General features: G+C 37.2%; 1 protein-coding gene across 1 annotated transcript; it reads left to right on the top strand.

Annotated features, from left to right (window-relative positions):
- The first annotated feature begins 1,684 nt into the window (after nucleotides 1-1,684).
- On the top strand, nucleotides 1,685-12,451 carry LOC120295652 (putative disease resistance protein RGA3). The gene is made up of 8 exons (XM_039316940.1): nucleotides 1,685-4,579; nucleotides 6,365-6,894; nucleotides 7,061-7,125; nucleotides 8,389-8,453; nucleotides 10,125-10,371; nucleotides 10,535-10,830; nucleotides 11,550-12,272; nucleotides 12,401-12,451. Exons 1-8 carry the CDS (start codon nucleotides 1,685-1,687, stop codon nucleotides 12,449-12,451), a joined length of 4,872 nt encoding a protein of 1,623 aa, XP_039172874.1.
- Nucleotides 12,452-12,876: the final 425 nt, after the last annotated feature.

Below are 12,876 nucleotides of genomic sequence, written 5' to 3'. Positions count from 1 at the left end.
TGATGGCGAGGGCCTATGAGCCCTCGCCCTACAATCTTCATCTTCATTTTTTAAAAAATTTAATTTAATTAACATTTATATTAATTATCTTGCCACTTCAGCAAAATGACGTTGTTTTTGCACTTATCTAGCCATGTTAGCATGCAAAACAATGTTGTTTTGTACATGTCTCGCCAAATAGCATTTTAGCCTGATTTTCTAACCGTTGGTGTTTAATTGATCCACTTTGTTCCGATTTTGACACTTAAGTATAATTTTCCTAACTTTTGGTAATAAAGTGTCCCCGTGCCAAGTTTTGGCACTCTAGGGTCTGGGCGTCAGAGTTTGGGATAACCTATGCCGAGTGAAATCAAGTAAACCTCGAGTAGAGGTAATGCTTGTTTTTGCTCAACAATCCAGTATATCCGTTCTCCCTCAGGAGTTCTGATAAACCTCGAGAGTTTTACCATATGTATAGATGTTTTCCTAGTTAAATTAATTTATTTAAATGATTCAACTTGTCTACCATCTTAATACAATGAGGATGCTCAATAGCAAATAACCTTTAATTTATTTTGTCCAACTACAAATTTTGATTATCATAGATCTCACATGAGATCAAAACAATCAAACTGTGAGATTCGATTAGTCCAAACAAGTTGGGTAGTAAAAGATCTTACAATACTTTAGAATTTTTTTTTTCAAGTAGAGGATATTACCGTAGTGCATTTTAATTGGATCGAGTCGTTAATCGATCCATCCTCGCTATCACTAAAAACACAATCGACATAATCACAGAGGATGTTCCTAAGAAAACCTTACAAGAAATCACTTTTTTTCGGTAACAATTGGGCTGGAGAATTGGCACATTAACAATATCCAGAGAAACGTCCGCAGAACCATCCATATTAATCATAGATTTCATCTTATTAGAGTGTTATGATATACGATATTTAGGAGTATGAGAAGTCCCAATTTACCACTACTTGTTTGGATATATTTGAAACAATACGGGCCTTAGTTTGACCAAAGTTATGGTAACATCAGTGGCACCAATCTATTGTTGAATGCTTTCTTGTCTAATAAGCCAGGCATTGCAATTAGTCACTGTAGGTGTTATATACGTTTCAATATCAATTCAAGTTCACGCAAGCGAGCACATGCAAATGTGGATGAAAATTTTAATATCAAGAAGGAATAAAGATGTCCTTTCATGTATTTTCTTAAGTAATCTGGAGGTTCCAGGGTCCACTTGTGCTTTCTGCATTGGTATATGGTCCACTTTAGAAACTGAGTTCATGGCAGACTGTATAAAAATACATGTCACGTGTTCGCTTTGTCAATGTGCGAACGATCTGTCGATTGTCACCTAAAGAAATCACGGTAAATGAAATCGTGGTAAGAGTTCGAATTCCATGTCTCGTGGATGCCGACGCACCGTGTAAAATAGATATTCCGAGGGCAATAGTTTAAGTCGAATCATTTGTTGACTACTTTAACAGTTGATAATCATCTCTTTCTCCATTCATTGTTATTCCATGGTCCCTCCCTTCATCCTTTTTTTGGCACTCAAATCTCTTCGCCTTGATTCTTCCTCCTCTTCTTTTTCTTCTACTTCAATATCTGCTGCTTGTTTTCACCATTCTCTCTCTCCGTCTCCCTGTTTTCTCGCTCTTTATTTCTCAGGGAAAGAAATCAAGGAGAAATGTTGATCGAGTGTGGCCTTCCTACTGTATGGGATCTCTTGAAGTGGGCAGTTACTGCGATGAAGCGTCCTGTGGAATATGCGATGTCCTCTAAGAGCTTCGCCGATTATCTTCGGGATGCAGTCCGCAATTTGGAGAACGAGGCTGAGAGAGTCCACATTCTTGAAATAGGGGCCAAAAACAATGTTCGGAACTTCTACAGTGCCTTCACGGAGTGGCAGGCAAGTGCTGAGAAGGCCTTGAAGGAGGCACGAGACCTATCGGACGACTTCGAAAAGGCGACCAAGACTTGCTGCTACGGCACTCTTCCCGACCCCTATTGTCGCTATCAGTTCAGCACGAAAGCCAAGGCTGAGATTGAGGTCATTCAGGATCTCGCTCAAAAGTGCATTGATCAATTCAAGGAATTGAACGACATTTGCTTCATCGATCCTGCTCCTGGAAATGTCTCTACTTCGACTCTGGCCAAGAAAGAAGGCCAATATGTCATCCAACCGACCACTGCGACAGCCTCTGCTTTTTCTGCCTCTACGTCGATCAAGCTCAGGGAGGATGGCGTCTTCGAATCCAGAGCTTTAATTATACAAAACATCATGGAAGCTCTTGCCAATAACAAAAATAGTGTGGTCGGGGTTTACGGGATGGGCGGGGTTGGCAAGTCGACCCTTTTGGTGGATGTCGAAAGGAGAATAAGAAGAGAGAAGTCGTTTGATCTGGTCGCTAAGGCCGACGTGTCGGAAAATCCAAACATCAAGATGATTCAAGAAGAGATTGCGCACTGGTTGGGCCTTAGTGACATAAAGAACGAAGAGAATGTCATCGTGCGAGCGGAACTTCTGCACAAGAGGTTGGAAGACGAGGAGGGGAAGAAAAAGAAGGTCCTCATAATACTGGACAACTTGTGGGAGGGGCTCGACTTGAAGTCAGTTGGCATTCCTTGCAGACATGACAACAAAGTCATCGGATGCAAGTTGTTGTTGACGTCGAGAGATCGGAATGTTTTACAAAGGGAAATGGGCTGTGACGGGGACTTTCTCCTTGTTGGGCTGCAAGACGAAGAGGCAAGAGGCTTGTTTGAGGAAATCGCGAGAGAGAAAGTTCATGATGAGGAGTTCAAAGCCTTGGTGGATGAAGCCCTCCACAAATGTGCAGGTTTCCCTTTCCTAATTATCGCAATGGCCAAATATTTTAAAAACTCTCCTTTATCTGATTGCAAGGATGCTTTGAAACAAATCGACATGTCTACAAACAAAGGAATCAATAAGGTAATAAATAAGATGCTACAATTAAGTTATGATCATTTAAAAGGTGAGGAAGGCGAGGAGGCAAAGTCATTGTTACGACTTTGTGTTGCTTGTGGTGTCTCTAAGCCACATTTGGAGGACTTGGTGAGGTACAGCGTGGGTTTGAGGTTATTTCGAGAAGATAGTAGCATGGAAGAAGCTAGAGATAGTTTGAGCTCGCTGATCCATACTTTGCAAGCCTCTTCCCTTTTGTTAGACGATGAAGATGCAGGCAGTTTCAAGATTCATGACTTAGTTCGTGGATTTGTTACCTCGGTTGCTTCAAGGGATCACCCTATTCTTGTGTTGAAAGATAAAGATGAATTGGAAAGAAAGTTGTCGAAGAATAAGCTCAAAAGTTGTGAGGCGATATGCTTTCCCTACATTGACTTGGAGGAGCTTCCTAAAGAATTAGATTACCCCAAATTGAATATCTTTATTTTTTTCACAAATAGTAAATCTCTTGAGGTCCCAGATTCATATTTCAACTCTATGAGAAATATCATGGTCTTAGGTCTTACTGGGATACGTCTCTGTCATTCGCTTTCGCCTTTTCAGTTCTTGGAGAACTTAAACACTCTGTGTCTTAACGATTGTTATCTAGAGGATGTGGCCATACTTGGTGAGCTAAAAGGGCTACAAATTCTTAGCCTTGTGAACTCCAACATTTATCGATTGCCAAAAGAAATGGGGCAATTGACAAAGCTGAGATTGTTAGACTTGAATGATTGTTCACAACTTCAAATAATTGAACCAGGTGTGCTCGGAAGCTTGACCAAATTGGAAGAGTTGTATATGGAGGATAGCTTTGATGAATGGAATGCCTCAGAGCTAACTCCAGCAACTAATGCTAGTCTCATTGAATTGAATAACATGAAGAATCTTTGCAATCTACATGTATTTATTCCTGATCCAAGTGTCCTCCCAAAGGATTTAAATGTCGAGAAATTAACCAGCTATAGAATCCGAATAGGCAATGCGAGGCATTGGCCGAGCAAGTGCAAAGGATCGAGTACGTTGGAGCTCAAGTTGGATCCATTAAGTGATGTTCTCTGGAAAGGATGCATACAGAGTATCTTAGGCAAAAGTGATGATCTACTTTTGGACAAGTTGGATGGAAGTGAGCAAAGTATTTGTGCGTTATCCCAAAAAGGTTTTCCGAACTTAAAGCATCTACAAGTCAAGAATAGTCTCTTCATACGTTACATCCTCCAATCACCATCCCATATAGATTTTAAGATGTTGGAGTCATTACTTCTTAAGAATCTCATGAACTTGGAGAAGATATGCCACAACCATATCTCATCCAAGTCCTTTAATAGATTAAAAGAAGTACGAGTTGAAAGTTGTGATAAGATGGAAGTATTGTTTCCTCTTTCAGTGGCGAGAGGACTTCCACAGCTAGAAGAGATCGAAGTTGTTGGTTGCAAGTTAATGCGTGGGATTATAGAAGCTGATGAGTGTAGCAAAGTGGAGTTGCATAGTTTGCGTGTATTGAAATTGATGGACTTGCCAGATATCAACAACTTTTTAAATGTCGTGTCAGCTACTTCAGGTAGTAGATCACACAACCAAGTTAGCACTAAAATTGCATTCTTCAATGGGCAACAGGTAACTCTTTATTAACTTTTCCCTCCTTTGCTAAGTAGATGTAACCCAAATTATGATGCTTATTCAGTATAGTTTACTTCTTTCCTAATTACGTTATCTGTTCATGCCTTCTCTGCAATTAGATCAAGCAATCTTTTTTGGTAAAGGATTATTATTTTTTTTTTGGTAAAGTAGATCGAGCAATCTTTTGTTCCTCTTCATTGTTAGAAACCTAGTTTATTATGTGAAATTAATGTAATTTGTGATAAGTTCTGAGTTATTTTCAACTCGCATCCAGCAAGTATATCCATATTTATAGGGTTTCATAAAGCAAAATTGAAGGGAAGGAGGACCAAAATGTAAAATGGATTCCAATAAATTGAGTTATCAAACTTTGTTACTATCCACATAATGTGAAATGTAGATGACTCTTAAAAATCAATGTGAAGAATGGGAAGGAGGACCTGTTTTAAAATAAAAGTAATATGATAATCTAATCGATATACGTCTTTTATATTCATATTTAAATAAGCACTTAATCATTGCATAAGCTCCATAATTATTAGAGTACATAATTTTGTACATGTTCATGCACGCGTTTAGTATGGATAGATGTTTTTAGACTCATGTCTGTCATCACATGCACAAATTTGTATTCGATATCCTGTTAAATTGGTTATTGATAGTGATTTACTACCATTAAAGAGAAGTGAGTAAACTAAGGACAAACAATTTCCTAATTAAGGAAAGTACACAGCTATTTCGCCAAGCAAAAATTGCCGCGGCTATTTCCTTGACTAGACAATGTTGCTTTTTTCATAATGGCTCGATTATCACTAAAGTTGATGGTGCAGCTCAGGCTCACACAATATGTTAGTTTCCCTATCAGTAAAGGGTCGTGGACGTATAGGTTGTGGATCTCACATGCCAGTGTGTCTGAGTATGACTTATATTTTTTCCATGCTTTGTGCTAGAGCTCGCTTTAAAAAATAATGGAACTAGATCGGGGCAAAGAGCCTTTGCGGCTTTACTTTTTCTTTTTTCTTTTTTTTGGCTTTTGTGGTAGTCTTCTCGGGGATGACAATAGTCCAATGAAACATAAAAAAGTTAAAACTTATTGTATGGATGGGAGTGATATGTAATGGCGAGGAAGATGGGAGATTGCGATCAAATTTGCCAATGAAGGATTTTCTAGAGTTATAGTAATGAACTTTTGGAAAAGACTAATTACTCTTTACAAAAACAGAAAAAGAAAGACAAGCATATAAAGCTTTCCATCGTAATCAGGGATAATTTGGTCTTTTCAACTAAAACATTATGGTTCCAGACATGTAGGGTGTGGCTTTAAACTCACCCTTGAGGAGATTGCGGCAACAAGGATGATTAATTCGGATAGGTTATAAGAGAGCTTACCTTATAGGAAGTAATTTAGCTTCAAAGTATCTGTTGCCTTACGGATAGCTAATCTTGTAATCATCTGAATGAGTACTAACTCTTGATGACTATAATTTCCCTTATAGCTAGGAAACTGCAAGCAAAATCTAATTGGTACTTCCCTTGTTATACTGTAAATAATTAATAAAGTTCATTAGTTGTGTCTTGGGGTCGTATAATTCCTTTTTGTATTGTAAATTAGTTTTTATTTATCATAAATTTCTGTGAATGCAAAATTTATCTTAAAGGTTGTAATTTACTTTGCTTATATATTTCCTTCAATGACTATTCATAAGAACATGATATAGCATGTAAATTTCCTACCCATCCTTTGCAATTGTACATTTTATTGTTAATGGGTCTGTCCATCAGGTTTCCATCCCATCGTTAGAGTCCTTGATAATGAAAGGACTTCCCAATCTAAAAAATATATGGAGCGATGAATCTCCATTGGAGCTGAGCAATCTCCGGTCTCTTGAAGTGGCACACTGCAAATCTCTCTCGAAGATTATCAACTCTCAGTTGCTGGTAAAACTATACAAGGTGAACACTTTAATTATAGAAGACTGCATTTCGCTGCAAGAAATTTTTGATCTTGATGGACCAAGCGGTAATGGGAATGATGAGACTATCTTTGAGCTAACCACCTTGAAATTAAATGGAATGCCGAGCTTGAGGCACAGATGGAACAAGAATCCTTGTGGAATAGTGAGTTTCCAAAATTTAAAGAACTTGGTGGTGAAAGACTGTGATAGCCTCGAGTTTATGTTTTTCCCATCCATGATTAAGTCTCTTGCACATTTGAGAGATCTAACCGTATCAAATTGCAAGAAGATGGAGGTGATCATCACGGAGGAAGAAGGGTTGGGAATGGAAAAATTAGAAACTTTGGAGTTCCTGATGTTAACCAATTTATGCTTAGAAAGATTGAACAGTCTAAGGTGTTTCTCTTGCGGAAAGTGTAAGATTGATTTTTTGTTTTTACTACTAAATATCTTTGTGTGGATACATTCATCCATGCAATACAACTGATGACACTCTTTTCATCCAATGACAAATTGATGACAGGTTCACAAGAGGTTCGGAGTCAAGATTGCATCCAATCACGCTCCGTTGTACTCTTCAATCAAGAGGTACGTGAAAGTCAAAAATATTAAATATACCGGAAACAAAACATAGCCAAAACCAAAACTAACTAAACTACTTGTAGAGTATACTTTGGTAAAAAAAAAAATTAAAAGAAAATGAGTGGCATGCAAACATAAATGTTTAGAGTTACTGACATGTACGAGTTGCAATTTCTTACTTTTAGTTTCTCCAGATATAGTTTCCATAAAGATGGTTGAACATCTCCTATTGTACCTGTACAAAGCATGAACAAAAACTGGCCAGTTAAGGAAAGCACACGACTACTATTTTGTCCGACGAATAGCACAATTATCACTGAAGTTGATGGTGGGGCCATAGACTCCTTCAATATGTTCGTTTCCCCATCGATAAAGAGTTCTGGAAATTTAAGCTGTGGGTCCCACATGCTAGCATGCCTGAGTATACGACTATTCTTCTTTCCAGTCGTGGCTAACCTTCTCTTCAAAGATAATGGAACTAGAACGGGAATTTTTTAAAAAGAGCCTTTGCGGCATTGCTTTTTCTTAATCGGCCTAGTCTTTGGGGCTTTTAACTTTGCCGTTGTTCTCATTAGACACTGGCCATGTATACTATTTGAACTTTGGGCCATAATTTGAGGTTGAAATTATTGTTGAAGGAGAAATTCTTTAGATGGAATAAACTTACTTACTAAACAAATTAAGCTTTGCAATTCAAAGTTATTTTTCCCTAGGGAAAACTGGATATTCAAAACCACACTAGTATGGAGATTTTTCACTCCTTTTTTTTTTATTGTGGAGTTTATTCCTGTCTTCCATTTGTGCAACTTAATAATCCCCTGCTCCCCTCAGCACTCATCTATATTCACATCTTGGAAGTTCACGAATTCAAGATTTTACGAAATCACCAATTATATGAGTGAATTTCGCAGGTTGCCTTTCCGAGATTGGAAACATTAGAAATTATGGCTTTTGATAACTTCCGGTTTATGTTTCTCCCATCCACGGTTACATCTTTCACACAACTAAAAGAACTAAGAGTATGGTCCTGTGAGAAGATGGAGGCGATCATTATGGAGGAAGAAGGGTTGGGAATGGAAACATCAGAAACTCTGACATTCCCAATGTTAACCGAATTACAATTATATGATTTGACAAGTTTGAGGTGCTTCTCTCATAGAAAGTGTAAGATTGATTTATTCTTTCATCACTGAAGATGTTATTGTAAATATGTTCATTCTTGCAATAAAAATACGACATTCTTTTCATCCAATGAAAAACTGATGACAGATTCACGAGAAGCTCGAAGTCAGGAACGTGTCGAACCACACTCCACTGCACTTTTCAATAAGGAGGTATGTGATTAACATTACGTCAAAACATTAAATATACCAAAGACAAAGCATAGTCCAAATAAAAACAAACTAAATTCCTTACAAAGTGTACGTTGATGAAAATTATTTAAAAAAAAGAAATCAGTAGTGTACAAGCATATTTGTTGAGTGTTGGCGACATGTATGAGTTACAGTTTGTTACTTCTAATTTCTCTGGAAATAATTTCCATAATGGTTGAACTTCTCTTATGATACATGAACAAAGCATGAACATGTAGTACAACTGCCGAACGGGATTTCTAAAATCTTTTCAAATTCACAAAAAAAAAAACTTAAAAACTCTTAGCAACCTCACGGCTTATACATTGCACATACATTGAAAGATATCGAAGAAACAATTGAGAGGAAAGTGAGCAGCAAGGGTCAAGAGGCTGGAGATGAAGAGCCCTTAATATGCCCACTTGACTTCATTTGCACTTACAAGATCTCTTTTTTTTTCCTGATTGAAGGAAGCTTTGCTCTCTCTTAATTGCAATTTGCACTAGCGAAAGGAATCCGAGCCCTCTCCCTCCTCAAACTGAGCAAGATCTCTAGGGTCCAAGGCTTCGGAAATCAGCCATTTTAGTTTTTACATAAATTGCATGACCATTCTTATAAAACTCTTGTTAAAGAAATAAATATATTTCTCGAATGGAAAGCAGGAGAATGTTCCATTGGAAAACGAAACAGAGTAACTTACGGGTCCACTTCAACTAAACTAAAAGCAATAGAGGCTGTTCGCCAAAAATGTTGTTTATGCAGCCAAATAAGCTGTAAAAATGGGCCCTCTCTTAGGATTAATACGCTGACTTTCTCATATACCTTTAATCTATTAAAATGAGATATTTAGTATTGTTTTCTATCATTTGACTTGAGTATATATATATGATTTGTTGTTGGTATATAACTATCAGATCTTCTAGCATTGATAGAAAATTAATGAATTTTAAAAGGAAATTTCAATCAATTAAGTATATTTAGTTCTTTCAAGTGTGGAATGAGGTAACTAAGATTTGTTCATTTGACCCAAGCAATTCTTTTTTTAATTGCTTTCTCTTGGCCTAACTTTTTAACTGCTTTGGAGTGATATGATATTCATTTGAGGCAATCGGTATTAGATAAAGTCACACCTCCTACTGTATTGCACCATTTGATGGATGTTTGGTTGGCTTTTTAATCTCAATCTCTCCGTCATTTTCTTTCTAATGGCTAATATTCTTCCTTATACGATCCTTAGCTGTATTTTCCTTTTACTACATCAATTCATTGACTTCTAACATTGATTACCCTTTAGACGTGCTTCTTGTTTCTTTAAATATATTCTTCCTTGTTCTTAAGCAATTTATGAGAGACTAATGTGATTATATTTACATGATTTGCTTTGTGAGCATATTTATATTACCATTTTGCCCATTGCCAATAGATTCTGGTTAGAATTCCTACTTTTTGTTTTGGCTCCATTGATTCCAATAGCCTTCTCATCCTAGAGTCATCCACATTAGCATGGAGATTTTCTTTACTAACTTTTTATTTTATTTTACCGTTGTTTTTAATTTTTTTTTTCCTTTGGTGCAACTTAATGACAGAATCGAAACTTCCATGAATTTGTAATTTACAGAAGTTTGTGACTAATTATGTGAGTCAATGTCGCAGGTTGCCTTTCCTAACTTGGAGAGATTAGATATCAACATCATAGATAACATCGAGAAGATATGGGACAATCAAGTTGCTGCGGATTCTTTCCACAATCTAAAATCCCTTTGTGTGGTTAAATGCAATAAGCTAGTGAACCTTGTTCCTTCTTGCATTCTAGGACGGCTCTTGAACTTGGAAAGCTTGGAGGCAAGGGATTGTGGTTTGCTTGAAGTAGTTTTCGAACCTCAGGCACCAAATCCTCCAGGTATACATCCCGCCGCTTGTTTTCCGTTAAAAAAGCTAAGGTTAATTAATTTATCAGAGCTAAAGTGTATTATGGTATAAGGAACTCCATCGTCAAGTTAAATTCCAGTGCCTATGTTTTATTAGCGTTTCTAGATGCGAGAGCCTCACTTCTTTGTTGCCAGCCTTGGTAGCCAATGATCTAATCCAATTGGAGAATTCGAAGATCAATGAATGTGGCATTGCCGAACTCATGGAGAATGAAGAAGGACTAGTTCCCAAGTCTATGTTCCCGAAGCTAACCTCCCTCAAGCTTAGGCATCTAATAGAGTTGAAGTTCATCTACACCGGAACGCATGCTTTACAATGGCCAGCATTGAAGACCTTGGAGGTCCATGGCTGTTACAAAGTAGAGATATTTGCTTTGCAACTTGAGAATGAGATGACACTTGATAAACAACCTCTCTTCTTAATAGAAAAGGTACGACCCAAGATTATTTGTTTTGCTTCGATGGTGAATATTTGAAGTGATGATTGAGGTCACAGCCAAACATCTCATACAAGTAGCTCCATATATGAAGATGTGAACTATATGACTCTCCTTTTTCTTTATGGGTAATAAGACTCTCCTTAAATCAATAAAAATATTACATCATCGAAACATCATATGATCTTCATGTATTGACCAAACATTCTTGTCAATGTCTAATGTATCAAATGCATCCTCGTTGATCCTAGCTCTCTCCTAAGCACCGGAAAGATTGAAAACATGTGGCGTGTGGTGTGATTTTACCATGGCCCAAGTGTGGTGTCTAATTTGAACCCTATAAAGGTCATCGATGTTATGGTAAAAACGAAAAAAAAAAAGGGACATCATCGTTGACATTAATCACCGAAATTTATGCAATTGTGATTGTATTTGATGTAGAAGTTATTTTCGCAAGGGATATATTTTTATGAACTTGATTGTGTTTTATGCAATTGTGATTGTAAGGAGTTACTTAAGTTCAAATATGGATACAAGTCAAATGTAAAAGATCAGTGATAATGTTTGGTTCATGAGGGCTCATTTCTTTCTGTTGAATCACATGAGACTCAACATTTGCAATTATTGTGTGCAATATACAGGACTTATATAATAATATATGAATACTCTTTTAATTAAGTTGGCTTTAGGTTCTGATTTGACTATTTTCTCAGGGCACATTCCCTAATCTCCAAAAGCTAAAATTGGACTTATCCAAACGAATGGAGATATGGCATGGACATTTTCATGATGAAGAGTTCTTTTGCAAGCTTAGAGTTCTTGAGCTTCGTCATCTCTCCGAGGAATCTCCAATGTCCATATGTCATTTTGTTGAGAGTTTAACCAACTTGGAAAAGTTAGTTGTATGTGAATCCTATCTAGAAGAGCCAAGCAGCAATGAGGCAGCCATAGAAGGCACAGATCACAAGCTAAAAGTAACATTACCCTTTTTAGGATATAGTCGACATCTACAGACCCTATATATGTCACATTGTGATGGCTTATCAAATTTGTTTACATCGACAATAGCTGAAAATTTGGTGGCACTCACAAAATTGAGGATAAGTAAGTGTAAAATATTGACAAAAGTCATTAGCGATGAGGAAGGTGAGGAGGGGCGTGTAGTGGCTTTCAATCAATTGAAGTATATGGAGCTTGATGGGTTGACAAAGTTGAGGTGCTTTAGTCCATGTGGGTACACTTTGATATTCCCTCTCTTGGAAGATGTCATTGTGAATGAATGTCCCAACATGAAGTTTTTCTCCAATGGACCAATAGAGGCGCCAAAGCTGGAGAGAGTACAAGTAGATTCGAAGGAATTGTATGGACCAACCAAGTACCGGTATTTTTGGAAGGGAAACCTCAACATCACCCTTGAAAATATGTGCAAAGAAATGGTATGCATCAGTTACTAAATTATGTACAATTGGATTTATTTTTTATTTTTTATGTTTTTTATCACCAACCAAGTAATTGTTTTTTTGCTAACTAGAATTTTTACATTTAATGATGCATTTTCTGACAGGCCACGGTTGTTGGGTTGAGTTTATGCGGCTATTTGAGTTCCCTGAGTTGATTAGAAAATGGCATAGCGAACTAAATCCCATCAAGTCATCTTTGCAATTGAAAACACTAATGGTGGATAAATGTCCATCATTTATAATGCTATTCCATCCAAATTGATGCTTGCTTTACAAGAAATGACAAGGTTGCAAGTGGGCGATTGCGAGTCTTTGGAAGAAATATTCGATCTTGAGGGGCTTGATGTTGTGGAAAGCACTCAGGTGTTACCTAACCTAAAGTATATAAATTTGATTAATCTACCAAAGTTGGGGCAACTATGGAACAAGGATCTCCAAGGAATGGTGTGCTTCAATTCTCTATGTTCTCTAACCCTTTATAAATGCAGCAATTTGAGACATGCTTTAATTCCATCGATGGCTCGGTGCCTTGCCAATGTAGAGATGATGGAAATAATTAAGTGTGGTCAGATGGAAGGAG

Source organism: Eucalyptus grandis, chromosome 7 (genome assembly GCF_016545825.1).
Source record: "Eucalyptus grandis isolate ANBG69807.140 chromosome 7, ASM1654582v1, whole genome shotgun sequence".
Taxonomy (NCBI): Eukaryota; Viridiplantae; Streptophyta; class Magnoliopsida; order Myrtales; family Myrtaceae; genus Eucalyptus; species Eucalyptus grandis.
The sequence above is the reverse complement of the archived record's forward strand: the minus strand, read 5'-3'. Positions and strand labels throughout refer to the sequence as shown.

Coding starts and splice junctions, on each gene's coding strand:
- LOC120295652 (XM_039316940.1), top strand. CDS start 1,685: ATGTTGATCGAGTGTGGCCTTCCTACTGTATGGGATCTCTTGAAGTGG. Junction 6,895..7,060: donor GAAACTTTGGAGTTCCTGAT/GTTAACCAATTT, acceptor AATTGATGACAG/GTTCACAAGAGGTTCGGAGT. Junction 10,372..10,534: donor TCAGGCACCAAATCCTCCAG/GTATACATCCCG, acceptor CTTTGTTGCCAG/CCTTGGTAGCCAATGATCTA.